Below are 26,929 nucleotides of genomic sequence, written 5' to 3'. Positions count from 1 at the left end.
CTTTAACTCCAATAACTCCCTCCAACTTCCACCCCGCATAAAGAATTAAAAACAGGCAGTTTCTTAGAAGACGCACCTTCAAAACACCCTCCAAGTTAATCGTAGCCCCTTTCCGCAAACTGGTGCTCCTAAAAGCGCGTTTATTTAAAAAAAAAAAATGGAACGACACTGATTTCAGACCAGGGAAAATCATCTCAAAATTTTTAAGTGAGCACATCTTTAAAAATAAATGAGCGTTTTTTCTCTCTCCTACTCGACCCTTAGCGCAGGTTCCAAGGTCCTCAATGGATGACTAACTGGGTCAAAGGCAGAAGAAAGATATTACCCCGGGAGCTACAAGAGGGTCTGGAACGGGACTCCACGACTGACTCCTGTGTGACTGCCACCGGCGTTTCATATGAAAGTTGAACCTGGCTTTGCATATTCCAGACTGAGCAAGAAATTTTGGGGTAAAATCTTAGATATCTGATGATGACAAGTGTTATGTCAACATCTCTCCTCTACCCCGAGAAATCCACACACCTGGAAGCGCAGTAGAATCTGGTTAGGGGTGGCGATTCCCAAAGCCCTGCCCCTTAGCGCCAGACCCCGCCCCTCAGAGTTGCGCAAACTCAGTTGCTATCACTCGAGGCTTCTTCCTCCTCCCCTAGCTGCTGCTGTCAAAATCAGGACTTCAGATTTTAAGGCCCGCTAAACAGCTCTGCGCATGCTCAACATCAAGGGGGCTAATACACACGTGCTTACGGCTGGCCGCAGCGCCTGCGTCGTAGCAGCCTGGAGTCGATCTCCGTAGGACGTTTTTCGCATCTCGACTCCTGTCCGCGCGAGCCCGTTTGTGTTGTGTCCTGTGCACAAGCCTTGCAAGCGTCGGCGCCATGACTCTGACCTCCAGCGTACGAGGTGAAGTGGGGCTTGGGAGCGGGTGAGGCTGACGACCTGCGCGCAGGTTGCAGCTTCCTCAGCTCCTCTCTGGGTTGTTAGCGCTCCCTTACGAGACGGACAGTCCTATAACCTTGAGATGCAGAAGGGCAAGCGCACGCGGGCCTGCGGGCTCCCTGAGGGACGGGGAAAGAGGGCGAGGTCACGGTATAAATTGGTGATATCCCCTGGCAAAAGTGGCGTGGGGATCATTCAGGCATATACTCAGGTCTGGACCACGTTTCCCCTCACGCCAAACCCTAAAACCTTGTGATCCCACTGCTAGCTTTTCTTCTCTCAGATGCCTCTGTGTTCTTAAGTCTCAGAGCCTAGAAGAAAGGAAAGCTGAAAAAACAAACAAAACCCTGTTACCCCCTTCTCACGTGTAAATCACAGTGGAGCGAGACGTCGATTTCCTTGCAGCCCTGAAGCGATGCATGACTAAACACATCTTCGTTTTGCACACATTTTTTTTAAGGGACGAAACTCAATCCGAGGTCTCCAGTTTCCCCCGTTTTTTATTGTCTCTTTCTGGCGCTCGGTGGCGTAGTGCAGGAGAGAGGATTGATAACCAAGCTCATGGAGTTTTCGGCTTTCTCCGCCTTGTTTATATTGTGCTAGTACCGAGCGTTTGGAAGCATTGCTTCACCCCCACGGTACCGTTAAAATTAAGAGACTTTCTATAGGTCGATTAATGGGGAGCCTCACCATGTAACAATTTTTGGTGGTGGTATAATTGTTAATACAGTACTGTGCACCAGCTACGTAATGACTGATCTCTCCGCCCATGTATAAAACGCCACACCTCAAGGTTTGGTTACCTGTAATAGTGATTAAGGTAAAGAGATTGTCCAGAAGTTAATTAAAAATAGCCCCACTGATTCATTTAGTAAATACCGAGCATTCTTTGAGAGCCTAGAGTGTCCCTAGTAACTTGAGCTCTAATTTTGTAATAGATTCTGTAAATTGGAGAATTCTAGTTGAGTTGCCAAAAGTTACCTAGTAGAATGAGAGTGACAACCCATGACATTATAAAGTTACTAATGGAATAATACAAAAGGTGACGATTTGCAAAAATTATTTCAAAGGATACTCATCTTGAAGCTCCTATAAATAGAGGCACCTGGTGCATTCAAAATAGGGAGTGGGTTTTTTTGTTTTTTAAAAAAAAATCAAACATCTCAGGAATAACACAGTTGTATAAAATGAAGTATTCATGTGACTTGAGCCCCTGATAATTTTGTAGGAAGACAATTTTCACTTGTGTGATTCAGACTGGAAGATTCCAAAATGTGTTTTTAAAATGTTGAGTCATTTTGTATAAATGGGCATTGACTCTACTTAGGTAGCATACATCGAAATGTGGAATAGGTGAACCCTAGGACCTAACACTATCTGCAGGTTAACCTTTCTTGAAAACAAGACAAGTTTGTTGGGTTTTTTAAAATCTAAGATTTAAATCTAAGAATCCAAAGATGACTTTCCCTTTAGTTGCCATTTTCTAAGGGATAGGAAATTGCTCAGCAAAGAGGGTTATCAGCTTAAACTTGAAGTGCTCAACTTTTGAGAAGTAACTACTTTTTATTTCACCTAAAAGCAGAAAGATTGTTGTGAGAACTATGAACAGAGTCTCAAAGCCTTTGTAAATGTCTTCTACCAGCACCTTTTTCCTCAAGTACAGTGGTGTGGCAAGGCAGGGACAGTCTTGGGAGTCCACCTTGTAATATTTAGATCTCAAATTTTTCTCTCAATTTTTAAGCCAAACCTATTAAATCCTATAGATGGAGAATCAGTCTAGATCTTTTGATTTGGGGGGATAACCATGTTTTCTCAAATAAGTTAATAATTAGAAAGGGGTTAGAATGGCATTTGACAATAGTAAGCACTGTATATGTTAAAAAATAAAAAGGTGTGTATATGCCTTCAAATTTCTTTATATTCAGAAGAAAAATAATGGGTGAGTTATAAATGAAACTAATGCAGATCAGGCCAGGACATGGATCTGGGAGAGGCAATGAGGGTGAATGATTGGAACTGAAATTTGAAGACCCCAGTCCATGAGATGGCTTTTGACAATCTGTTTGGTTGATGATACCAGACTTGTTTTTCTCTTATTGAGGTTTATACTAAACTTATTTTTTATTTGATACCAAATATTAGTTTATTATCATTTCTAACAAATAGTAAATGACCCTTCCTCATACCAATAAGTGATCTTTAGGAAGTTTTCTCAATGTCTTGCTCCTTGATACTGCCAAAACTTTGAATCTGTTCCCATCCTTAATCCTTTAGCTTTATTAGCAAGGAAGAGATTAACAAAAGCCATTCTCTTACCTTGTCCTCGAGGTGTCATTTTCTCCTGCTCTCTTAATCTCTTGCCTCACTAACAATACCTATTGCTCTCATTACATCTTCAGTCCTCTCACTCACAGTGATTTTCTTCTCTTCGGCCCAAAGTCACTCATGATTCACCCTCATTTTTTAAAAAGAAAAAGTGAACGAAACCAAGTCTTTATTTAAAGTTAGGCCTTACTTACTCTCCCATCACCTCAGATAATTTTTTTTTCATACTTTGCCTTACTCAAGTTATGGAATAGGCATCCTTGCACTGTGTTATCCATCCCAAATCCTGAACACTACAATGCATGTAACCAAAACTAAATTTTTTAAGTTCTTTTTCTCTGAGTTTTGTATCGTTGCCTGTTTTATTGATACTAATTCATAATTTCCAATTCATTGAACCTCAACATATGAAAATACTGTGTGGGTTCAGTAAATTCACTGACTCTTTTAGAGTAACTGTTTAATGTTACTTTACTAATTTACTAATTGTTTTTTGCCTGAGAAGGAATATACTGATCATACTGAGAATAAAGAAACTAGATCCTATAGGTTATAAACAAACAATGGAGGGGATTTGGGGCTATAAATGAAACGAAATTGGTAGTAAGTTGATACTTGGTGGAGCTGGGTGAGGGTAAATTGGAGTTCATTATAGAATTATCTGTGTATATACGTGTGAAGTGTTCTATAATGTTCAGTTTTTAATCTCAGGAAGTATTTCAAGTCCACATGTTTATATACTAGGTTAAGAGGAGGCCAAAGATGAATCATTTGGTGCAAGAGCAATACAGCAGTAGGATGGACAGATGGAGTTACATATTCAAATCAGTAATCTATTACTGCTCTTTACTCAACTAACATTGAACACCACTTGTACACCAGGCCTTGAGAGAAAAACATTACCAGACAAGCCTCCCTCTCTGAAAGAGACCTAAGGAGAGGAAAGGTTTAAGCACAACTCTCATCCCCCTCTCCTGAGATGAAAGAATCAGGAACATTCTGATTCTCTAGCAGTTGACAACTGGGCAGGAGAGGACAGTTTTGGGCAGAAAAGGGGCTAAAGGAAAAGAAGCAAGGTGAGATTTCTAAGTTGAAGTAAAATAGTTCCCACAGTACATAGAAGCTGAAGAATGGGTTATCAACAAGGGAGTGGGATTTGGGAGCAAGTTAATATTTACTCAATTTCTGGATAATTCTAAGAGAGACACCAGCAGTTATGCAAAAGTAGGCCAAGTGAAGAGTAAGACAGGGAGGGATTATTTAGAAATGTATTTTTTTGTATTTTGTTCTTTATATTCATACTGTTTGTCTAGATAGAAAGCATAGTTAAGTAAGGTTGGGTAGGACACTGTCTTGAGAGATGGCTACAGAAAAGGGAAGTGAGGATAAACCAGAAGAGGCAGAAATAATGCTCAGTATTTTTCTGGACCCCAGTTCTGAAAGAGTGTCTAAAAGGAGCCGATTGAAATACCTTTAAAATTGGGTCTTCATAAAGTTCTTGTTGCCTCTGAGAATGTGTCTATTCTTAATAGGTATATACACTATCAAGAACTAAATGTTACTTGAGTTTTATTCTTTTTAATTGTTTATTGTCTCCAGTTTTCAATTCTTTCTCTAATTGTTGACTTTTGAATCTATTGCCCTTCTTGTCTATCTTCATACAGTTTCCTTTTCCTTCTTTTCCTAATGTTGCCAATGGCATCTACAGCTTTTTGCCAGAAAAGACTGGTTACAGCTGCAGTAATGAAATGATAATAAAACAGCAACATTTTTTCTTATTCTGAGCACTTTTACATTTGTCTCTAATGAAGTGAGAGAATTGGAGTTTAGGAAGGGAGGCAGTGGAAATGCTTAAGACCTTATCTAGCTGTGTGATTCTAAAAACTCATTGGAGAAAACACAAAGCTATTTTCCTAACACACACATGGTGCTGTAATATTTACATAGGGTCTTAAGTGGTGCTTGTTAGGGAGTATGGTCACAGAGTGCATACTATGATTCCCCATGGGGCAGCCACACCTAGCTAATAAATAGAGGCAGTTCCCATTTCTTTAATTTGCTGTTTCCTCTTTTCCCATGTCAGTTATTCTGTCATTTCCACCATCAAAAAAGTAGAGGAGGTAAAGGTTTTTTTTTTCAGTGTCACCATATGGATTGATTCAGTTGGTAATATGAGAAAAGGATAGAAGAATGTTTCACTGGTTAAGAAAGATTCTTTTTTAGCCTAGGATGAGTTTCAGTTAGAAATTCCTATAGGATCCTTTTTTTTATGTCATGAGACAAAGTAATACTAGCCAATTATAGTTGTTCTTTGGATCTCAGGCCTTTGTGTAATCTATAGGAACCATTAAAACAAATCTGAGATTACTTCATAATACACCTAAAAAGGTATAACTAGCAGCATTTGGGGAGTTGTGTTGTTTTAGTTTTTTGGTATATTTATTCCTTTAAGTTTATACTAAAGATAACATTTAGCAAATATAATTGAACATATAGTATGAAAATCAATATTTTAGCTCATTTTGCAATAGGTACATTAACTATTCAAAGTGGCTTTCCATTAGCTAAGAAGTGGACTGCTATAGCTCCAGACATAGAGAATATTTCCTCAAGGGATTCCATGGTAAATAATGCATCAAAAAGGAAGATCATGAATGCAGCTAGAAATCAAAGCAAAAAATTTCAGCCCTGGTTGGAAATGCCACATAATAATAACATGAAGCGGCACTAAAATTCCAGACAAATCTACCCAAATTGTGTAGTTAAAAAATATCCCTCAGTGAAGCCAAAGGTTTGAAGCTGTTAAATGACTTATTAACTTGTTTTCTGAGTCATACAGTACCTGGGAAGGACATACTGTTTATTTTAGAGGATTATATAGCAAGGAGGGTTGAAAATGTTGTGAGATAGAAAACACTGAAGTATAGAGAAAAATACTGTGGTTGAAAATAGAATCCAAGGGACATGCTAATTAGAAACATTTGATAAAAACTAAATTATTAAATAAGCCAGAAGACCAAGCTAAAAGGAACTAAGTTTGAGAATGGTTGTTCCTTTCCATTGGAGTTTTTATAAGAATGGACTCCAAGGCACGGTTAGGTGTGGTGATTAATCACATTAGTGCAGTAAGAAATTTGACTCAGCAATGCAAATAAGCCATATGGTTAATTATTCAGTGTATGTTTTTATTTGGCCTTAGAATGTGTTTTTGAACTTATCTCTCTAGGGCTTTATTTGATAGTCTGGAAACTTATTTCAAACACTGTGAAGTGCTGGGAAGCAGTCCAGTGTGTTTATCCTGACCCCTATTCAACTTCTCTGGGCAGTCCACTCCATGCTGGGAATAGGCAACTCTCCTCTGAAGCTGAGGTTAACCAGACTATGCAGAACTTTCTTCTCTCCAGCATTCTCTGGAACTGGGGTAGTTGTTAAGTGTTAAAGGCTCCTTGAAAAGCTACGTGAAAAGAATAAATAGATGGCCTGTTAGTCAAGCAAATGAGTAGAAAAATGCCATTAAATCTAAAGTGATATTTGGAGGGAATTCAGATAATCATCCATCCACTGGTGGATAATGGAAATTTAGAACTTAAGTGAGAAATATAATTGTAATTATATTAATCATGTTTTTTATGAAGTATGAAATTAATGCATTTTGATTTTTATGTTAATGAAAAAGCACTTTGAAATTTAAAAAAAAAGAAAAACTTTTGAATGCCTTTGAATCCAAGGATCCTGCTGGATATGTTTCTTTGAATGTTTAATATTAAGGGTAGTTTTGTCTTTTTCTTTGGATATCGATTCTGTTTGTGATTATGCATTTTAAAAATCACTAAAAGACCTACTATTTAAATGAACTCTGGTGAGTCATTTTGTTAACATAATCACCTCCTGATTGGGGAAGGGGGCAAGGGTCTTGTTTATAATCTGAATCTTTTAATGTATCAGGTTTCTGTGGGTTTGTTTTTTTTGTTGCATCTGCAAGCTCACTTTATTTTAAATCTATTTATGAACACTTTAAAAAGATTCTTAAGCATTGGTTTTACTTTTCCATCTAAAAATATTTAAGTATCCCTCTTTGATCTTAGTTTAGCTATCATCACTCAATAGAAAATATATAGTTGCCTAAGTAAGGGTTGGGAAAAGTCATAACAAAAGAGTATTACACAAGTATGTTCTGATCATTCTGCTAACATTGAAAACCTTTGACTGTTGGGATGCTCAGTACTCAAAAACTGGATTTTCCAAACGCTCACATTAGATGATTAGTATATATTTTAGTTTTGGTGATTATTTCTGTTTCCTTCCCTGCTCTAGCTGAATGGATTGCAGCAGTTACCCTTGCTGCTGGGACAGCTGCAATTGGTTATCTAGCTTACAAGAGATTTTATGTTAAAGATCACCGCAGTAAATCTATGGTAAACCTTCACATCCAGAAAGACAACCCTAAGATAGTACATGCCTTTGACGTGGAGGATTTGGGAGACAAAGCTGTGTACTGCCGTTGTTGGAGATCCAAAAAGGTGAGAAAAACAAGTTGTTTATATTAGTGCTAACCTTAATGTAACATTTCTTTTTAAACTGTTCTACCAAACTTGTATCACTGGATATTTGATGGATCCTGTCCTTCACTTTCTATGAAGTCTTTAGCAATATACTTAAAAATATGTTTATATATGTGTAACCACTATTCAATAAAATAGGATCATATTCTCACTGAGTTAAGGTGAACATTTTCTTGACCAAAGAGAAAAATCCCTTTATTTACTCTTAGAATTTCCTCTTTAAGTGTATCTTAGCCTCCACTCTCCCAGGAAAGGGAGTATTCAGCCTAAACAAACAAAAACAGAAGATGTAACTTCTTTTCTTGAGCTTCCAAGCTCTTGGATTTTAGGACAAGTTTTAGAAATTTCAATAGAAACTTTTAGAAAGTTATCCTTGAAAATTACTTGTCTGGTAAATATATTGACCCTGTTTCCTAGGCTTTCTTTAAGCTGCAGCTCCCATAGATAAATCTCTAACATAAGATTTTTTTTTTTTTTTTTTTTTTTGAGAGGGCATCTCTCATATTTATTGATCAAATGGTTGTTAACAACAATAAAATTCAGTATAGGGGGGGTCAATGCTCAATGTACAATCATTAATCCATCTCAAGCCTAATTCTCGTCAGTCTCCAATCTTCTGAAGCATAACGAACAAGTTCTTACATGGTGAACGAATTCTTACAGAGTGAATAAATTCTTACATGGTGAACAGTACAAGGGCATTCATCACAGAAACTTTCGGTTTTGATCATGCAATATGACCTATAAACCATCAGGTCAAATATGAATATTCATTTGATTTTTGTACTTGATTTATATGTTGATCCCACATTTCTCCTATTATTATTATTATTTTTATTTTTAATAAAATGCTGAAGTGGTAGGTAGATGCAAGATAAAGGTAGAAAACATAGTTTAGTGCTGTAAGAAGGCAAATGTAGATGATCAGATGATCAGGTGTGTGCCTATGGACTAAGTATTAATCCAGGCTAGACAAGGGCAGCAAGACATCCACGGATGCAGAAGATTTATCTCAAAGCAGGGGGGGTGAGGTTCTGAGCCTCACCTCTGTTGATCCCCAAATTCTCACCTGATGGCCCCCCTGCGACTGTGCCTGTCTTAGGTTGTTCCTCCCTTGAGGAATCTTACCCGTCTCTGGCTAACCAGTCATCTTCCGGGGCCATACAGGGAAATGTAAAGTTGGTAAGTGAGAGAGAAGCCATATTGTTTGCAAAGGTTAGCTTTTTACTTCTTTGCAGATTTATGCCCTGTGGCTTCTATGCCCAGCACTTGTCTCGAGGTATCTTTACCACCTGGAGGAATTATGATACTCGGTAAATTCGATATGAGGCACGAATTCTATTTAAGGTTTGTAATTAGGAAGGAAGAAGAAAAGCTATAGATGTAGCATATGAAGGAAACTTGGGAGGATTGATTATTTCTTTGACATATCTTCTTGTATAGTACCTTAAGTATGTATAGGTTTTAAACTACTAACTAATTTGCACACACATATTAACATAATAGGAATACGGTGACATAAACAAAGCAAATTTATAATTACCAGCCATCTCCAGTGAATCCAAGAAAACCATTTAGGCACCCTAGGCATTTGTGAAAATTTATCTATGATATGATGGATATTGTCCAACTGTACTTGAACCATCAGACAAATTAAAGCAGCCCATTTCTGGGATCTGTTCACATCCCATATGTTCTTTTAACCATAGATAGTCTATAGTCATGAGATTTTGGAGTGCTACAACTTGCACCCCTCCCAACTCCTGGTTGAGTTCCAACAGTACAGATCCAGTCAAATTCGTTGTCTCACTGTATGCACATGCCAGCCTAGACATCTCCCTCCTCCTTCTTATGGCAAGTCCAGGAGATGGTGGGCTGGATGCAGCCACAACCGCAGCATCGTCCGGATCCCTGTGGAGGCTTTTTGATGATCATCCCCCAGCACGAGTCCTCCAGAGAGTGCTGATGCCGGAAGCTCCTCCTCATATCGTATCTTAGTTCATTTTCTGGGTATCCAAGCTAGGCCTTGATCTTCTGCGTAGAAACAAACAGACCCATTGCCCACACTTTGACATGCCCTCTATACCACTGTGCAGAACTCATTGGAGGTCAGCACACAGTAACTGCTTTTTTTTTTTTTTTTTTAATTAAGAGGAAGGAATATTATCAGAAAAGAGTACCTCCATAGCTGATCATCTGACACCCTTTAAGTGATCAACATTAAGGATATTTAAAGCATGCGTTGATCTTTGATTTACCAATAGTTTTATCCTGTTAAGGAGTAATCCCCCTTTTCTTTCTTTCTTTCTTTTTTTTTTTAAATTTTTAATCTACACTTACCTGAAGAATACTATGTTTACTATGCTCTCCCCTATATCAGGTCCCCCCTAACAACCACATTACGGTTACTGTCCATCAGCTTAGCAAAATGTGGTAGAGTCACTACTTGTCCTCTCTGTGTTGTGCAGCCCACCCTCCCCTTTCTCCCTCCCCACCATGCATGCTAATCTTAATACCCCCCTTCTTCTTCCCCCCCCTTATCCCTCCCTGCCCACCCATCCTCCCCAGTTCCTTTCCCTTTGGTACCTGTTAGTCCATTTTTGGGTTCTGTAATTCTGCTGCTGTTTTGTTCCTTCAGTTTTTCCTTCGTTCCTATACTCCTCAGATGAGTGAAATCATTTGGTATTTCTCTTTCTCTGCTTGGCTTATTTCACTGAGCATAATACTCTCCAGCTCCATCCATGTTGCTGCAAATGGTTGGATTTTTCCACTTCTTATGGCTGAGTAGTATTCCATTGTGTATATGTACCACATCTTCTTTATCCATTCATCTACAGATGGACATTTAGGTTGCTTCCAATTCTTGGCTATTGTAAATAGTGCTGCGATAAACATAGGAGTGCATCTGTCTTTCTCAAACTTGATTGCTGCGTTCTTAGGGTAAATTCCTAGGAGTGGAATTCCTGGGTCAAATGGTAGGTCTGTTTTGAGCATTTTGATGAACCTCCATACTGCTTTCCACAATGGCTGAACTAATTTACATTCCCACCAGCAGTGTAGGAGGGTTCCCCTTTCTCCACAGCCTCGCCAACATTTGTTGTTGTTTGTCTTTTGGATGGCAGCTATCCTTACTGGTGTGAGGTGATACCTCATTGTAGTTTTAATTTGCATTTCTCTGATAATTAGCGATGTGGAGCATCTTTTCATGTGTCTCTTGGCCATCTGTATTTCTTTTTTGGAGAACTGTCTGTTCAGTTCCTCTGCCCATTTTTTAATTGGGTTATTTGTTTTTTGTTTGTTGAGGCGTGTGAGCTCTTTATATATTCTGGACGTCAAGCCTTTATCAGATCTGTCATTTTCAAATATATTCTCCCATACTGTAGGGTTCCTTTTTGTTCTATTGATGGTGTCTTTCGCTGTACAGAAGCTTTTCAGCTTAATGTAGTCCCACTTGCTCATTTTTGCTGTTGTTTTCCTTGCCCGGGGAGATATGTTCAAGAAGAGATCACTCATGTTTATGTCTAAGAGGTTTTTGCCTATGTTTTTTTCCAAGAGTTTAATGGTTTCGTGACTTACATTCAGGTCTTTGATCCATTTTGAGTTTACCTTTGTATATGGGGTTAGACAATGGTCCAGTTTCATTCTCCTACATGTAGCTGTCCAGTTTTGCCAGCACCATCTGTTGAAGAGACTGTCATTTTGCCATTGTATGTCCATGGCTCCTTTATCAAATATTAATTGACCATATATGTTTGGGTTAATTTCTGGGGTCTCTAATCTGTTCCACTGGTCTGTGGCTCTGTTCTTGTGCCAGTACCAAATTGTCTTGATTACTATGGCTTTGTAGTAGAGCTTGAAGTTGGGGAGTGAGATCCCCCCTACTTTATTCTTCTTTTTCAGGATTGCTTTGGCTATTCGGGGTCTTTGGTGTTTCCATATGAATTTTTGAATTATTTGTTCCAATTCATTGAAGAATGTTGCTGGTAATTTGATAGGGATTGCATCAAATCTGTATATTGCTTTGGGCAGGATGGCCATTTTGACGATATTAATTCTTCCTAGCCATGAGCATGGGATGAGTTTCCATTTATTAGTGTCCCCTTTAATTTCTCTTAAGAGTGACTTGTAGTTTTCAGAGTATAAGTCTTTCACTTCCTTGGTTAGGTTTATTCCTAGGTATTTTATTCTTTTTGATGCAATGGTGAATGGAATTGTTTTCCTGATTTCTCTTTCTATTGATTCGTTGTTAGTGTATAGGAAAGCTACAGATTTCTGTGTGTTGATTTTGTATCCTGCAACTTTGCTGTATTCCGATATCAGTTCTAGTAGTTTTGGAGTGGAGTCTTTAGGGTTTTTTATGTACAGTATCATATCATCTGCAAATAGTGACAGTTTAACTTCTTCTTTACCAATCTGGATTCCTTGTATTTCTTTGTTTTGTCTGATTGCCGTGGCTAGGACCTCCAGTACTATGTTAAATAACAGTGGGGAGAGTGGGCATCCCTGTCTGGTTCCCGATCTCAGTGGAAATGCTTTCAGCTTCTCGCTGTTCAGTATAATGCTGGCTGTGGGTTTATCATATATGGCCTTTATTATGTTGAGGTACTTGCCCTCTATTCCCATTTTGCTGAGAGTTTTTATCATGAATGGATGTTGAATTTTGTCAAATGCTTTTTCAGCATCTATGGAGATGATCATGTGGTTTTTGTCTTTCTTTTTGTTGATGTGGTGGATGATGTTGATGGATTTTCGAATGTTGTACCATCCTTGCATCCCTGGGATGAACCCCACTTGGTCATGGTGTATGATCCTTTTGATATACTGTTGAATTCTGTTTGCTAATATTTTATTGAGTATTTTTGCATCTACATTCATCAGGGATATTGGTCTGTAATTTTCTTTTTTGGTGGGGTCTTTTCCTGGTTTTGGTATTAGGGTGATGTTGGCTTCATAGAATGAGTTTGGGAGTATTCCCTCTTCTTCTATTTTGTGGAACACTTTAAGGAGAATGGGTATTATGTCTTCTCTGTGTGTCTGATAAAATTCCGAGGTAAATCCGTCCGGCCCCGGGGTTTTGTTCTTGGGTAGTTTTTTGATTACTGTTTCAATTTCTTTGCTTGTAATTGGTTTGTTTAACTTTTGTGTTTCTTCCTTGGTCAGTCTTGGGAGGTTGTATTTTTCTAGGAAGTTGTCCATTTCTTCTAGGTTTTCCAGCTTGTTGGCATATAGGTTTTCATAGTAGTCTTTAATAATTCTTTGTATTTCTGTGGAGTCTGTCGTGATTTTTCCATTTTCATTTCTGATTATGTTGATTTGTGTTGACTCTCTTTTTCTCTTAATAAGTTGGGCTAGAGGCTTATCTATTTTGTTTATTTTCTCAAAGAACCAGCTCTTGGTTTCGTTGATTTTTGCTATTGTTTTATTCTTCTCAATTTTGTTTATTTCTTCTCTGATCTTTATTATGTCCCTCCTTCTGCTGACTTTAGGCCTCATTTGTTCTTCTTTTTCCAGTTTTAATAATTGTGATGTTAGACTATTCATTTGGGATTGTTCTTCCTTCTTCAAGTGTGCCTGGATTGCTATATACTTTCCTCTTAAGACTGCTTTCGCTGCATCCCACAGAAGTTGGGGCTTAGTGTTGTTGTTGTCATTTGTTTCTATATATTCCTTGATCTCTATTTTGATTTGTTCATTGATCCATTGATTATTTAGTAGCATGTTGTTAAGCCTCCATGTGTTTGTGAGCCTTTTTGTTTTCTTTGTAGAATTTATTTCTACTTTCATACCTTTGTGGTCTGAAAAATTGGTTGGTAGAATTTCAATATTGTGGAATTTACTGAGGCTCTTTTTGTGAGCTAGTATGTGGTCTATTCTGGAGAATGTTCCATGTGCACTTGAGAAGAATGTATATCCTGTTGCTTTTGGATGTAAAGTTCTATAGATGTCTATTAGGTCCATCTGTTCTAGTGTGTTGTTCAGTGCCTGTGTGTCTTTACTTATTTTCTGCCCGGTGGATCTATCCTTTGGGGTGAGTGGTGTGTTGAAGTCTCCTACAATGAATGCATTGCAGTCTATTTCCCTCTTTAGTTCTGTTAGTATTTGCTTCACATATGCTGGTGCTCCTGTATTGGGTGCATATATATTTAGAATGGTTATATCCTCTTGTTGGACTAAGCCCTTTATCATTATGTAGTGGCCTTCTTTATCTCTTGTTACTTTCTTTGTTTTGAAGTCTATTTTGTCTGATATTAGTACTGCAACCCCTGCTTTCTTCTCACTGTTGTTTGCCTGAAATATGTTTTTCCATCCCTTGACTTTTAGTCTACGCTTATCTTTGGGTTTAAGGTGAGTTTCTTGTAAGCAGCATATAGATGGGTCTTGCTTTTTTATCCATTCTATTACTCTATGTCTTTTGATTGGTGCATTAAGTCCATTTACATTTAGGGTGACTATTGAAAGATATGTACTTATTGCCATTGCAGGCTTTAGATTCGTGGTTACCAAAGGTTCAAGGTTAGCTTCTTTAGTATCTTACTGCCTAACTTAGCTCACTTATTGAGCTGTTATATACACTGTCTGGAGAGTCTTTTCTTCTCTCCCTTCTTATTCCTCCTCCTCCATTCTTCATATGTTGTGTGTTTTGTTCTGTGCTCTTTTTAGGGGTGCTCCCATCTAGAGCAGTCCCTGTAGGATGCCCTGTAGAGGTGGTTTGTGGGAAGCAAATTCCCTCAGCTTTTGCTTGTCTGGGAATTGTTTGATCCCACCATCATATTTAAATGATAGTCGTGCTGGATACAGTATCCTTGGTTCAAGGCCCTTCTGTTTCATTACATTAAGTATATCATGCCATTCTCTTCTGGCCTGTAGGGTTTCTGTTGAGAAGTCTGATGTTAGCCTGATTGGTTTTCCTTTATAGGTGACCTTTTTCTCTCTAGCTGCCTTTAAAACTCTTTCCTTGTCCTTGATCCTTGCCATTTTAATTATTATGTGTCTTGGTGTTGTCCTCCTTGGATCCTTTCTGTTGGGGGTTCTGTATAATTCCATGGTCTGTTCGATTATTTCCTCCCCCAGTTTGGGGAAGTTTTCAGCAATTATTTCTTCAAAGACACTTTCTATCCCTTTTCCTCTTTCTTCCTCTTCTGGTATCCCTATAATACGAATGTTTTTCCTTTTGTATTGGTCACATATTTCTCTTAGTGTTGTTTCATTCCTGGAGATCCTTTTATCTCTCTCTATGTCAGCTTCTATACGTTCCTGTTCTCTGGCTTCTATTCCTTCAATGGCCTCTTGCATCTTATCCATTCTGCTTATAAATCCTTCCAGGGATTGTTTCACTTCTGTGATCTCTTTCCTGACATCTGTGATCTCCTTCCGGACTTCATCCCACTGCTCTTGCATTTTTCTCTGCATCTCATCCCATTGCTCTTGCATTTTTTTCTGCATCTCTGTCAGCATGTTCATGATTTTTATTTTGAATTCTTTTTCAGGAGGACTAGTTAGGTCTGTCTCCTTCTCAGGTGTTGTCTCTGTGATCTTTGTCTGCCTGTAGTTTTGCCTTTTCATGGTGATAGAGATAGTTTGCAGAGCTGGTACAAGTGACCGCTGGAAGAGCTTCCCTTCTTGTTGGTTTGTAGCCTTTTCCTGGGAGAATAGCGACCTCTAGTGGCTTGTGCTGGGCAGCTGTGCGCAGACAGGGCTTCTGCTTCCTGCCCAGTTGCTTTGGGGTTTATCTCCGCTGTTGCTGTGGGCTTGGCCTGGCTGGGGCTGTTCCTCCAAAATGGTGGAGCCCCGTTGGAGGGGGAGCAGCCAGGAGACTTTATCTCCGTAAGGGGCCTCTGTGCTCCCTGCTGCCCAGGGGGTTAGAGTGCCCAGAGATCCCCAGATTCCCTGCTTCTGGTCTAAGTGACCTGTCCTGCCCCTTTAAGATTTCCAAAAAGCACTCTCCAAACCAAAACAACAACAGCAACAATGAGAGAGGGAACAGAAAGAAAGAGAAAAAAAAAAGGAAAAAAAAGGAAAAAACAAGCGATTTTTTTTTTTTTTTTTTGTCCTCAGGTGCCGGTCCCAGGCACCCGCTCACTGGTCCTGCGGCCCTGTCTCCCTAGCACCAGGGTCCCTGTCCTTTCAAGGCTTCCAAAAAGCACCCACCCACCGGTCCCGCAGGGAAGGAACGCTCAATGTTCTTTGTCCTCAGGCACTGGTCCCACGCACCCGCTCACCAGTCCCGCCGCCCTGCCTCCCTAGCACCGGGGTCCCTGTCCCTTTTAGGCTTCCAAAAAGCACTCGCAGAAAAGAGAAAAAAAAAGGGGAAAAACGCGCGATTTCCTCTGTCCTCAAGTGCCGGTCTCAGGCACCCGCCCACCGGTCCCGCAGGGAAAAACGGGGGATATTCTTTGTCCTCAGGCGCCGGTCCCAGCCACCCGCTCACCAGTCCCGCCACCGTGCCTCCCTAGCACTGGGGTCCCCGTCCCTTCAAGGCTTCCAAAAAGCGCTCGCCAAAAAGAGAAAAAAAAAAGGGGAAAAACGCGCGACCTCCTCCGTCCTCAGGCACCGGTCTCAGGCACCCGCCCCCAGGTCTCGCAGGGAGAAACGCGGGATATTCTTTGTCCTCCGGCGCCGTTCCCAGGCACCTCCTCACCGGTCCCGCCACCCTGCCTCCCCAGCAACGGGGGCCCGTCCCTCTAAGGCTTCCAAAAAGCGCTCGCCAAAAAAAAAAAAAAAACCGCTCCGGTTTCTCTCCACCCGCCGGGAGCCGGGGGGAGGGGCGCTCGGGTCCCGCCGGGCTGGGGCTTGTATCTTACCCCCTTCACAAGGCGCTGGGTTCTTGCAGGTGTGGATGTGGTCTGGATGTTGTCCTGTGTCCTGTGGTCTCTATTTTAGGAAGATTTTTCTTTGTTATATTTTCATAGCTCTATGTGTTTTTGGGAGGAGATTTCCACTGCTCTACTCACGCCGCCATCTTGGCTCCGCCTAACATAAGAGTTTTTGAAATCTTATTTTCTTTTATGAAAATTGCATTTTATCAAGTTCCTTTTGAAAGTGTCAGCTGTGATACCTGCAGTGTTAAAGCAGCTTTGAGACAGTGTTGACAGCTAGTGATCTGGAGATGGTAAAATGTTCTCTTAAGGTCATCTTGAAAAGTATCTTACCCTGAATGACTTCAGAATTTCTGGTGTGTTGTAAAAAGTATGGTGAGAATACTGTATCTACTGGCACTATTAGCATTGCAAAAAAATGGATTTCACTCAAGATACACTATAAGGCCTAAGAAAATAGACAATTAAAAAGATGTAACTATTTCTGAAAGCACATTATGTCTGGGACCTCTTTCCACAGTAGAAAGCCACTATCACAAATCACATATCACAAATAAGGAAGACATCACATACTAGGTACTTGGGAAGCATATTCCACTAACCCCCTTCTCCCAATATAGTTGATGTATAATCCAGTGATCTAGTACTTAGATTATGTCATTATATCTGAAAACCACTTGGTGGACATACAGAATATGCACCAAAAATTAATAGCCCCACTCTTTACAAGTCATACCTTAAGAAGAGCTCTGTTCATTTGGAATGTGGGATGGTTTGTAAGTACTAGTGAGGTTGGTAGAAAATAATCCTCAATAATATTCTATAGACTAGACTAGTTTTTAAAAATTACACTATAATAGGTCTCATTCTCTCATTGCTCACCAAAATAAAGAAAGCAATACCTTTAGAAATTAAGGAATTTCTAAATCAGAACTGTAATAATTCTTTAGTCAGTGATCTTAAGTAGTTCATTGAGGGTCTACTATATGCAACTTACATACTAAAAGGAAAGTTATATAGTAAAACATCAGGTATCGTAGATGCAGTGCAAGTTCTAATAAAAGGGCTTACTTTGCGAATTTTCTGGGAAAGCATAGTGATATGCATGGGAATTAAATTGCCCCTGAAAATATTGGTGTCATTTGAATAAATTAGTAAGTATTAAGGACTCTTTGTCAAAATGTGCTAGAAAGGACTCATATGAGCAAAGGTGGGATCAGTGAAGAATCTCGTCTGGTCCTTGCACCCCCTCCTCACAGGAATAAGTCCAGATTGTGGAGGGTCCTGAATACCAGTCTGAGGAGTTTATGTATCCAGATATGGGAGAAGGTGATTTGTCAGGGATTTCAGACATAAAGGTATGATATCTATATGAGAATGCTAGCCGTGTGAATGGAGAAAAATTATGAGATACGTAAAACATTTTGAGGAAAAGATCAGCCACATTCAATGACTGATTTGTATAGGAGCATAGGGGAGAACTCAAGCTTACTGAAGTATTTAAGCCTATAGGATTAGAAGAGGTGGTACAATTAACAGAATAAGGAATTCAGGCTAAAAAGCTGATTTTCTACAACAGATAAGGAGCTCAGGTTCAAAGAGTGAGTTTGAGGTGGCAGTTGAGTGGAAATGTACAGCAGACAATCTGAAATGTGGGTCTAAGGCTGAGACATCAGGGTTGGAGATAAGAGATCAGCAAAACTGATGAGTCAAGCATAGAAATGCAATGGATTGTTGATACAGATAAAAATCAAGGGCTAAGTATGAAATCTTAGAGAATTTTCTGCATTTTGGAAAGAAAAAGAGCCAAAAGAGGAGATGAAATGGGTCAAAGTTAGAAGAAAACCAAGAAGAGCATGGCTTCACAGTGGAAAGGGGAAAAGTTTCAGAGATTAGGTTATAAAAATCAGATTATGCAGAGACACCAGGTGAATAAAGATAATTGGATTAAACAATAAGGCAACTCATCTTTTGGTGTCATTTCAACAGAATAATTAGAATAGAAGCTGGGTCCAAGTGGGTTAAAATGTGAATTACGAAAAAAGAAATGCTGTAAGTCTGAGTATACGTCAAAATTTCAGTAAATATGGCAGTGAATGGAAAGAAAAAGAAATAAGATGACTACTACCTGAATTCTAAAGCTTAGTTTTGAGGTCACATAAAGGGTGTTTGCTTTGGTTGAGTTTTCTCAGAGGGTAAAAGGTCAAGAAAGCAAATAGGGACTTTTATGGACTAAGATCTCTAGTATTTCAGGAAGAATCACAAATGGATACAAGCTAGTGGCTTAAATGTTTATTAAACTTGATAATTCACAACATTCCAGGATTATTCTTTCATCATACAATTTACAATTCCCAGATGGTGAAACTAGGAATGACCATTTCTGGTAGGTAGACTTAAAGAAAAGGAATGTCAGACTAGTCATCTTCAAGTTTCTCAAAGTCTTTTTTTAAGCTTTTATGCTACTAGTGATCCTCTTCGCATCTAGGTTTATCAATTCTGAAGTTTTACTGCTCTTGGACACTTTTTATTCCTATATGAATCAATCAAACATTCACTTTAAATATTATTCAAGCTAATGGATGTTCTTATTCTCCAGAAATCTTTGGAAACTGCCCACATTCCTGAGGTTCTGAAGGTGCCAAATCACACACTTACATGCCAATGCACAGATGTAATTGTACCTTTGATTAGTGGCTCTCTTGTTTATATTCAGTAATTTTTTTTCCTCATGCAACCTAGTTGTGTTTAAAATGTAACAAAACTTAAATGTCTTTTTACCTATCTAAAAAGAACTTATGTGATATAAACTCATTCAATCCTAATTCGTTTTTGAGGTAAAATCACTAGTAACCTGTTATGTATGTCTAATATTTTGAGCAGTTTCCTCAGACTCAATGAATCAAAACTCTTAGTAATATGCAGAAATTACATTTTTAAACATGCCTCATTCCTTCTTTCTTCTCTCACAATTAGTATGCCCTCTGCTGTTTTAGAAACTGACCTATTTCTTAGTATCTTATGAAAGTACTATCCATATGTGAAGTAAGAAGGAAAGGAGCCCCTAGACAAGAAATACTGACAACAGGATACTAACCACTTGAGACACTTGTGTCTTCAGAGAGGGTGGAAGGAAATGAGAGTAAGAACACACATGTGAAACTCAGCCTCAAAAAGGAAGATGAGAGTCTTATTTTCAAAAGAAGAAAATGAGAGAACTTTGACGTAAGAAGGAAGAATATGGCAACATAATCTTGCTAGGTTCCCACTCTCTCTCCCCCCTTCCACTCCCCTACTTACCTCAGGTACATAATTTGCTGAGTTAGTTGTACAGTAGCCATCTAGGATGCAGGAAGGAGTTTTAACAAGGATAACAGAAGGATGCAGACCTAGAAATAAATGAGAAATAGAGGAGGCCTGCCAGTTAATGTCAGGAGCTCGACTGAAATTGAAATGAAATGCAACTGGACATAATATGCAGAAAGACTTTCTTTCATTTTAAAACTAAAGGATTTGAGTTGGGTTTTTTTGTTAGTAAAGGACTTGTGTGTGTGTGTGTGTGTGTGTTGTGTGTTACAGAAGGTCTCTGTCCTATTAATGATTTGGAAGTGGGTTGCACTGGGTTCATTTCTTATAGAAACAAAATCTGAATGCTGGTTACATTGCTTGTGCAATCCACATAAGGATAGTCCTGTAAAATCTTCTCTTTCTATTATATCTACTATTTTATATCTTACTAAACTACGTACCTAAGAATGGCATAAAATGTCATACACTCCTAGGTAGTCTTCAGAGATCTCGTTGCTTTTGTTTCTCAACCAAAGCAAGCATGTTTCCTAGAACAGTTTATGGTAATGAGCCAAAATAGCCCAGGCAATTTCCTCAGGACATAGGCTCCAATCTCGTTAAAAATACAAAATTTGGAAAAGGAAGGTAATTTTTTTTAAACTTTTGCAAGTAGAAAAGATAACTCAGGGAGGAGCATTTTCCATCTTGAATCACCCTAAAAACAGAATCATCATAACTTGAGATGTGGGACCATTAAAAAGAAACAAATCTTGTGCTGTTGTGAAGACCCCAGTAATGTTGGTAGCTTTCCAAAGACCTCTAGTGGGTCTAGTGGGACAGCAAGGACCTCTAGTGTTTTTTTCTTCTAAACATGTATTAAAATCTCTTCATACCCTCTCTTCCCTAGTTTTAAAGATATTTGGGATTTGTAGCTTTCTAATTGGGTTGACAGACATATAATAGGATATTTTCTGGACATACAGGAAATTCATCCAGTTTAATTCACAAACTTTTTCTCAGGATTTGATAATAAACACTGGCATCTTTGAACAAACTTGAGAATCATAAAACTTATGAGCTAAACTCTTTTTCATCATTTGTTTGATCCTTTAGTTTTACTTTTAAATATTGATACTACATTAACTATTAAATATGCCCTTTGTGTTTCTTATTTATTTACTTTTAAAACATGAAACAGGTAAATTTCACCTTTTAAGAACTAGATTATTATAAAATATATTCTTGTTTTAGATATATGACTTTCTTAATCTTGTATAAAATTTTCTTCGTATGTATATAGATTTTTCATTTTTCATTCTATATATGGAGGAAAATAATATGAGAAAATATATTATTTTTACTGTTTTTTCAAGATGATATTTAAAAAGTTAAGCATACTATTTCAGTAAGTTATTTGAGGCTTTTTAATTTACAAACATTTTCATTTTTATAACCTCTTTGCATAAAACTATATTGTAACTTTTTTGTGTGCTATTTATAAAAATGGAGTCTTAAAATGTAAACTTTTATTCTTATCATAAAGTCATCTGTGTTTGTTTATTAAACATATGTCACTTTGAAATGCTGTTTTTTGCTATGGGATACATTTTAGTTTAATATTTATGGTCTCTTTCCTTATCCATGCCAAGAAAGAACTGAAAGCTTGGGTTCATGTTTTTGCTGCAAGGACTTCTCTTTAATATGAATATATTGTATACCACATCTTACTGACTCTAAAGAAATAGCATGAGCTTTATGTACATTACATTTATATTATCATCTATGCCGAGATAGAATTTATACCTGGAAATATAAGATATGCTGATACCTTGGATTTTTTCTATAATTTTTAACTAAATATACTGCCTCTTGGAATTATATATAGATAGTAAAAATAAAATTGAATTTCTTCAACATAAAATATTATGTAGGTCTTAGAATAGACACATCTAATATCAAAGTTTAAGATGATATACCATCCTTGTCTAGTTTCAGATATCTAAAATTATATTCCTTTCACTGAGTAATGTGGCGATTTTATTCTAAAGGTCAAAACTCCTGTTACTTTACTCTTTTAAATAGGCTCTTCCAGGGCAACAGTGTACCTTACACTAAACAGTGGAACTCTTGGTTCTTAGAGTGTGGGTACATTCCAGACATCAAGAATAAAAGAGATCCTAGCTATCATCATTTGACATGGAACAGAAATAAAAGATAAAATATAGAAGGAAGGAGTATAAAATCCTGAAGAGACACCTAAAATATTTTGAATTCTTATCTTTATCATTTAACAGTAGGAAGGAAATGCTTGCAAAAACCAAGGACACATAGAGCAAGAGTAGTTAGGTTTGAAATATGATTATAATATGGTAATTTTAATAATCATACATCATATAAAGCTGAAATAATCATATCAGAATATGTGTGAGACCTGAGGAGGAAACTACAAGAGAAATAAAATTGGACTTGGCAAAGAAATTCTCAAGTTTATCTGGAAGGGTAAATAGGTAAAGCTTAATAAAGTTAGGTAAAGAATAAATAGGAAGGTTTAATGAAGAATAATATGAAAGAAAACTTTCCCAACCAAATATTGATTTATGTATTTTTTATTGAAATATTGTTAATATACAATTTTATATTGATTTCAAGTATACAACACAGTGACTCAGCAGTTACCTGTGTTATTAAATCCTCACCTGCACTAGTACAGTTACTGTGAACATAGGAAGAAATTACAGAATCATTGGCTTTATTCTCCATCCTGTACCACCATCCCCATGACCAACATATATTATGATTGAGAATTTTTATGCCCTTTTATCCCCCTCACACTCCTCATCCACACAACCCAACCCCTCCCTAATAGTAAACATGAGTCACTTCTCAGTGTCTACGAGTCTACTACTAGTTTATTCATTTTGTTTTATGTTGTTTTTAGATTCCACAAATAAGTGAAATCATGGTATTTGTCTTTCTCCATCTGGCTTATTTCACTTAGCATAAAACCCTCTAGGTCCATCCATGTTGTTGCAAATGGCAGGATTTCTTTCTTTGTTATGGCTGAATAATATTCCATTGTGTATATATCCAACATCTGCTTTATCCATTCATCTATTGATGGACACTTTGATTGCTGCAATATCTTGGCTACTATAAATAGTACAGCAATAAACATGGGGTGCATACATCTTTCTGAATCATGGCTTTTGTTTTCTTTGGGTAAATTCTTAGAAGTGGAATTAATGGGTCATATGGTATTTTTATATTTAGTTTGAGGAACCTGCATACTGCTTTCCATAGTAGCTGTACCAATTTACATTCCCACCAACAATGTAGGAGGGTTCCCTTTTCTCCACATCCTTGCCAGCACTTGTTATTTCTTTTCTTTTGGATTGTGGCCATTCTGACTGGTGTGAGGTGATAGCTCACTGTGGTTTTGATTTGCATTTCCTTGATGATTAGTAATATGAAGCATCTTTTCATGTGCTTGTTGGCCATTGTATTTCTTCTTTGTGAAATAACTGTTCAGAACCTCCGCCCATTTTTTAACCAGGTTATTTGTTTTTTTTGGTACTGAGGTATATGAGTTATTTTTATATTTTGGTTAACCCCTTATTGAATAAATCATTTATGAATACATTCTCCCACACTGTAAGTTTCCTTTTTGTTCTGTTGATGGTGTCCTTTGCTGTACAGAAGCTTTTTATTTGATGTAGACCCAATTGTTCATTTTTTATTTTGTTTCCCTTGCCTGAGGAGATGTGTCAAGGAAAAAATTGCTCATACTTACGTTCAAGAGATTTTTGCCTATGTTTTCTTCTAAGAGTTTTATGGTTTCATCTTTTACACTTAAGTCTTTAACCCATGTCAAATTTAGTTTTGTGCGTGGAGTTAGAATAGTAATCCAGTTTTATTCTCTTGCATGTATCTGTCCAGTTTTCTTAACACCAGTTATTGAAGAGACTCTCTTTTCCCCATTGTATATTCATGGCTCCTTTATCATATATTAATTGACCAGTTATGTGTGGGTTTATACCTGGGCTCTCTATTCTGTTCCTTTGGTCTATGGGTCTGTTCTTATGCTAGTACCACACATTTTGATTACTGTAGCTTTGTAGTATAGCTTGAAGTCAGGGAGCATAATCACCCACAGCTTTATTCTTCCTTCTCAGGATTACTTTGGCTATTCAGGGTTTTTTGTGGTTCCATGTGAATTTTAGGATTATTTGCTCTAGTTTATTGAAAAATGCTCTTGGTATTTTGATAGGGATTGAATTGAATCTGTAAGTTGCTCTGGGAAGGATGGGCATTTTGAGATAGATTTCCATTTATGTTTGTCTTCTTTAATTTCTCTCATGAGTATCTTATAGTTTTTAGAATACAGGTCTTTCACCTCCTTAGTTAGGTTTATTCCTAGGTATTTCATTCTTTTTAATGCAATTGTAAATGGAATTGTTTCCTGATTTTTCTTTCTGCTAGTTCTTTGTTAGTATATAGGAATGCAACAGATTTCTATATATTAATTTTGTGTCCTGCAACTTTGCTGAATCCAATTATTTAGTTCTAATAGTTTTTTGGTGTAGTCTTTAGAGTTTTCTATATGTAATATGTCATCTGCAAATTGGACAGTTTTACTTATTCCTTACCACTTTGAATTCCTTTTATCTCTTCATCTTGTCTGATTGCCATGGCTGGAACCTCCAGTACTATGTTGAATAAAAGTGGTGATAGTGGGCATCCTTTTCTTGTTCCTGATCTTAGAGGAGAAACTTTCAGCTTTCCACTATTTAGTATGATGTTAGCTGTGGGTTTGTCGTATATACCCTTTATTGTATCGAGGTATGTTCCCTCTGTACCAATTTTGTTGAGAGTTTTTATCTTGAATGGATGTTGAACTTTGTCAAATACTTTTTCAGCATCTGTTGAGATGATCATATCATTTTTATCCTTTTGTCAATGTGGTGTATCACATTGAATGATTTACAAATATTGTGCCATCATTGCATCCCTGGAATAATTAAATCCCACTTGGTCATAATGGATGCTCCTTTTCATGTACTTTTGAATTCGGTTTGCTAATATTTTTGTTGACAATTTTTGCATCTATGTTCATCAGGGATATTGATCTAAAACTTTCTTTTTTTGTAGCATCTGTGTCTAGTTTGGTATTAGAGTGATGCTGACCTCATACAATGAGTTTGGAAGTATTCCCTCCCTTTCTACTTTCAGAATTTATTGAGGCTTTTTTTGTGGCCTAGTATGTGATCTGTTCCAGAGAACATTCCATGTACACTTGAGAAAAATGTGTATCCTGCTGCTTTTGGGTGGAATGTTCTGTAGATATCTGTTAAGTCCATCTAATCTAATGTGTTATTTAGTGCCTGTTTCGTTACTTACTTTCTGTCTATTTGGTCTGGCTATTGATGTTAATGATGTGTTAGGGTTCCCTAATATGAATGAGTTGCAGTCTATATCCCCTTTAATTCTGTTTGTATTTGTTTTACATGTTTAGGTGCTTTTATGTTGGGTGCATAGATATTTATAATTGTTATATTTTCTTGTTGGGCTGATCCCTTAATCATTATATAATGTCCTTCTTGTCTCTTGTTACTTTCTTTGTCTTAAAATCTATTTTGATTTGAGTCATATTTTAAATATAGTATCTCATTGGAGTAGGCTGATAAATGTGATAATATAGACCTATACATAGGCATTTTTATATGTAGGATTTATTTTGATAAAATTATGAGTAATATAACACTTTGGGACTTTATAGCCTCATAAGCTATAGGATCTTAGAACATTTTGCAAAGTGTGCTCTATTGAACACTATGATAATGGATGTCAAAGTTAAAAGTGTCCATAGTTTAGTTAGCCTGGGAATTTTTGGGCTGAAATAGTGTTTTCACAAGACCTCTTTTAAATAATAATGTGTTCTACAAATCAAGAGGTATGTTTTTTAAACACAGAATGAAACCAAATCAGAACATCTTGCAGGACTTAACTTCTCTGGGGCAAACTCTAGAGAACATTGTGTTAGAAATTCAGTTTTGTTGCTTTGCCTCCCACTGGACTCCAAAATGTCAGTTATGTCTAAAATGTGAAATCATGGAAAGGAGTGGAAGTTTATCACATCTCTTAAGAGAAAGATGTCTCCATAAAGGATGTTAAAAAGGGAAATTCTGGCATACTGGCTTAAATGGAGAAATTAAGGAATGACAAAATAAGCAAAATTAAAAGGTTTGGAAGGAAATTCCTACAAAGATGATCAACAGAGGGACTACATTACAAATTTATTTTAAATGAGGGCATGTAGGCTCTTACAAATAAATAGAAAATGGACACAGTTCACTAGAAAGGAACTATAAGTAGTACATAAACATGGAAAATGCTTTCAACATCCATAATCAAATATCATATGGAATTGCAGTTTGATCTGTGTATTATTCACAAGTCGATTTTCTTCCTCCTACTTAGTATATACACTTTATAAATGCTCTTTAAGAAAACCTATATGAAGGAGCAAGAAAAATCTTTTTTAAGAGTTACCATGATATATATGCAAATTAAATATCTCCTCCACTCTGCCAACCATAATACTCATTTTGCAATTAGGCATTTCATATTCTCTCTTTCATTTCCTAGTTCCCATTCTGTGATGGAGCTCACACAAAACACAATGAAGAAACTGGAGACAACGTGGGACCTCTGATCATTAAGAAAAAAGAAACTTAAGTGGACAGTTTTGATGCTGCAAACCAGCTTGTCATGATGTTACCTGATTGTTTAGTTAGAATGATTACCACTTCTGTCTGATTCACCTCCCCTGGGTTCTAGATGTGGTATACGGCAAACTGCAGCTTTCATATTCACAGCATTTGCCTTACTTGTTGAACCATTGTGGTGTACATTTGTTAAAAAAAAAAAAAACAGAAAAAGTAAAAACCAACCTCATGGCCTGTGCGTTATTTTGGTCGTAAAAGGATCCGTTTCTTTACATTT

At 37.5% G+C, this 26,929-nt stretch overlaps 1 protein-coding gene across 1 annotated transcript; it reads left to right on the top strand.

Moving 5' to 3' along the window:
• The first annotated feature begins 731 nt into the window (after positions 1 to 731).
• On the top strand, positions 732 to 26,895 carry CISD1 (CDGSH iron sulfur domain 1). Its single transcript, XM_017655525.3, has 3 exons — positions 732 to 900; positions 7,576 to 7,781; positions 26,573 to 26,895. The coding sequence occupies exons 1-3, from the start codon at positions 876 to 878 to the stop codon at positions 26,660 to 26,662; spliced, it is 321 nt and encodes a 106-aa protein (XP_017511014.3). The 5' UTR covers positions 732 to 875; the 3' UTR covers positions 26,663 to 26,895.
• The last annotated feature ends 34 nt before the right edge of the window (positions 26,896 to 26,929 follow it).

The sequence above is a fragment of the Manis javanica genome, chromosome 7 (assembly GCF_040802235.1).
Source record: "Manis javanica isolate MJ-LG chromosome 7, MJ_LKY, whole genome shotgun sequence".
NCBI lineage: Eukaryota > Metazoa > Chordata > Mammalia > Pholidota > Manidae > Manis > Manis javanica.
Note: the sequence above shows the minus strand (reverse complement) of the source record. Positions and strands in the feature narration are given on the sequence as shown.